Consider the following 3462-nt stretch of genomic DNA (forward strand, 5'->3'; position numbering starts at 1 on the left):
TATACTCGAGTGTATATAACAAATTCCACAAAATATGCAACAACTATACGTACCAGCACAAAGAAATAGCATCGGTTGCACATAAAATGTACACTACAACACAAATTATTGACTCCAATAAGCTAAAGTAAAGAAATTACTCCTATATGTTAATGAAATTCTATAAATGATTTTTGTATCTGTATAAATTTTGTTTGCATAATAATATATAAAAAAATAATAATAACTATTTGTTACAAATTAAATGTGGTCCGAAAACAATAAACGAACAACTATATATCAATTTTGTTTTACCTAATGATAATTTCTGTGGTTAATTTTTTGTCTAAAGAAAAAGCAATGACTACAAAAACTACGAACCCAAATGACTATCTAAATTTTGCTATAGTTTAAGCTCCAAATCCAGTTCTTCATTTTCCCTTAATTCAGAATTCTGGTTGCCGGAGTTCATTGATTCCAACGACTCGTTGCTTCTATTATGTTGCTGAAAAAAAAAAAGTTTTGCGTACAAATTGAAGTTAGAAATTGACACAATATATAAAGTTATAAACCAATCGTGAACTTAAACCATCAGCTTAACTTAAGCGGATGGTTTTAGTCTAGGATCAGTTTATATACTCTACCAGAAACCATTAATTCCTCAAAAAATAAAATGTTTCAAAATTTTAATATTTTCGAAAAAAAAAACCTTTATATTACCTCAACTTGGCTTAGAAGGTGCCTAGTGACCATACTTAATGGTAGAAGGTCTGGTTGCTGGCTCTCCTGGGTGAGGCGAATATTGTTAATAGGGTTCCATTCTGTCCATCTAATTATTAAAGTGTACAATAAAATTAATTTGTGTTACGTATAATACGAATATATTACAATTATTTGAAAATCTTAGGAATTATGGAATGAAATTCAGAAATTACCAAATAAATTTTATTACATTTATGAAAAGGGAAAAAAATCTTAATTTAATTCTAAATTACAATTCATACCTTGTTGTTTTGCATAACTGAGATTCATTGTATCCTATATTGCCTGTCCCCATATGATCTCCCATTCCCATCTGCATAAGTATTTATTTCATGATTTAATTAAATTAAATTATGATAAATTCTAACATTAAAATTTAATGACAATAATGAATTAAAAAAGTCAAAAAAATTAAAACACAAAATTATAGAAATAAAAATAATACTCCCTCCGTCACTTTTTTTCTTTACACTTTGAATTATACCGTGTTCATCTTTCACAGCGTATACATTCAATATGATACGCGTAAAAAATTAATATTTACAAAATAAATTTTGAAGCGGAATCCGTATGATATTGTTTTATTTATTTTTTAAAAAATAGTGAATTAGTGTATTCGGAAATTTAATAAGTTGACCATAGAAATCAAAGCTTAAGAATTAAAAATGACAAGAGGTTTACACAATAAATAAAAAATGGAAAAAAAAAATGTTGCATCTAAATGAATCTTTTTTACTGTAATTAATTACTCCATAAAAAACTTTAATACCATCAAGAACATAGAGTGATTAAATTTTTTCACTTACTTTTTTTAATCTTTATTATTATAATTTTATTATACGATATCATTTTGAAAATGGGGAATTCTTTTTTTCAGAATTTTGATGTTAAACCTTTAATTCACCTTAATCCTGTAACTCAAATTTTAAGCTTGATGTTGTACATTAAAAATTAAAAAAAATAAAATAAAATAAGTCCCTTTAATTTTAGGTCAATCTATATTCAAAATAAACCATATATACTTATATGTCACAATTAAAGTCTGGTTTTTTTTTTTTTTTTAATTAAAAAAAAAAGAATTAAATCCAAACTCTTTCAAAAAAGCAAATTAACATACCATATAAGCATTAGGATGGTGATAACCATAAGCAGAAGGCGGAACCGAAGGCGACGAATAGTATGGCGGCTGCTGCTGCTGCTGTTGCGGTGGTGGTGGTGGCATTCCTTGATGATATGCAAGTTGGAACTTTATATCATCCGGAATATGCTAAAATGATCGTACAAAAAAAAAAAAAAAACATCAATAAAAATCCAACCATTTCAATAAAACACAAATTTAAAAAAATGACAAAAAATGTGTTAAATTTTTTTTTAAAAAAAGAGAGAAAATACCTGAAATGCAGGATTAAGAAAAGGATGAGGAGGAATTAGGCCACAACTAGCCATTTGAGTATGCAATCTAATCTTCTCTAGTTGAGCAACCCCGAGACCTCTTTGAGGTTGTCGGGGTTTTTCGATATCATTATTATTATTATTACTACTATTACTATTATTATTCGTACTCGAGGTACACTTGTTTTTCCCCTTCTTTGAAGAAGAATTCCCAGATCTCTCATAATTATTGTTACTATTATTTTTCATGTTTTTTGTTTGGTTGATCTCCAAAGTAATTTTTGTGCCCTATTTTTATTGTTTGTTTATATTATTTTTTCAAAATCACAATCAATTGAAGATTGACTTTGACTTGAACAAAAATGAAGTTGTTCACCCCTTTTTAAAGCTTCACTCAACCACCCCTCAGTAACTATTGCTTTGCTGGATGAGATTTTGAAGATTTATTGGTATATTATTGCTATAATTTCACAATTATACATGGATTTTTTTACCAATAATAATGATATTTATATCCTATTTTGCTTGATATAAAGGTTCTGTTATAAATATTTCATGATTTGGATGAAAAGTGAAAGAGATTACTTACCATTTATGTGTGATTTGACTTAGTTGGATAGATGTCAATAATGGATTTCAAAATTTAATTTTAAGTATATTCAAATTTACAAAAATTTACCAATTTAAATAGTTGACATCTGCGTGAATATTTTATTTCTCAACTTAGAGTATCTTAGATGAATATCGTTCGTACCTTTAATTTATCTTGGATTTATGAGATTATTGCTTGATTTTTTTTTTTTTTTTTTTTTTTTTTTTACAAAATTATTGCTCGATCTAATCTAATAGAAGAATATAGTTTAGTACTCTTTTTCCGTTTTGAGTATTTTAGCAAATTAGAAAAATTTATTATTTGCACTTAAGTATTTGCTTATAAATGGCCGTATGAAGCTAAGTTAACATGAAACTTTTAATATACAAAAGGTTCAAAAATACTTGTATATGCATCATTTCTTTGAGTGCTTATTTGCTTAAGATTTTTTCTTATCAATTATCCTACATTATGTTTCAAAAAAAAAAGAAAAAAAAATTATCGTATATTATGGGTGTGTTCAACAAAATATAGCTGTAGAGCTGAGGTAGGTAGCTGTTAGCTGTGATGGTTAACTATATGTGTAGTAGTTAGCTATCAACTAGTTGTTAGCTGTGAAAATAAATACAAGTAATTAAGTACGCCCTTGTTCACTTTACCTTTAAAACATACTCCCTTCATCCTTTAATTAGATTCTTGCTTCTCTCGCTCTATTATGTGAGGAATACAGCTAGAAG

The 3462-nt window shown here is 27.1% G+C and overlaps 1 protein-coding gene across 1 annotated transcript; it reads right to left on the minus strand.

Moving 5' to 3' along the window:
- Window positions 1-260: 260 nt before the first annotated feature.
- On the minus strand, window positions 261-2467 carry LOC145634251 (protein SPEAR1-like). Its single transcript, XM_081685672.1, has 5 exons — window positions 2134-2467; window positions 1859-2008; window positions 984-1054; window positions 700-808; window positions 261-484 (listed from the first exon to the last, which is right to left on the minus strand). The coding sequence occupies exons 1-5, from the start codon at window positions 2380-2382 to the stop codon at window positions 383-385; spliced, it is 681 nt and encodes a 226-aa protein (XP_081541798.1). The 5' UTR covers window positions 2383-2467; the 3' UTR covers window positions 261-382.
- Window positions 2468-3462: the final 995 nt, after the last annotated feature.

Source organism: Chenopodium album, chromosome 6 (assembly GCF_948465745.1).
Source record: "Chenopodium album chromosome 6, dcCheAlbu1.1, whole genome shotgun sequence".
NCBI lineage: Eukaryota > Viridiplantae > Streptophyta > Magnoliopsida > Caryophyllales > Amaranthaceae > Chenopodium > Chenopodium album.

Coding starts and splice junctions, on each gene's coding strand:
- LOC145634251 (XM_081685672.1), bottom strand. CDS start 2,382: ATGAAAAATAATAGTAACAATAATTATGAGAGATCTGGGAATTCTTCT. Junction 2,009..2,133: donor TTCTTAATCCTGCATTTCAG/GTATTTTCTCTC, acceptor CGATCATTTTAG/CATATTCCGGATGATATAAA. Junction 809..983: donor CAGTTATGCAAAACAACAAG/GTATGAATTGTA, acceptor TTTAATAATTAG/ATGGACAGAATGGAACCCTA.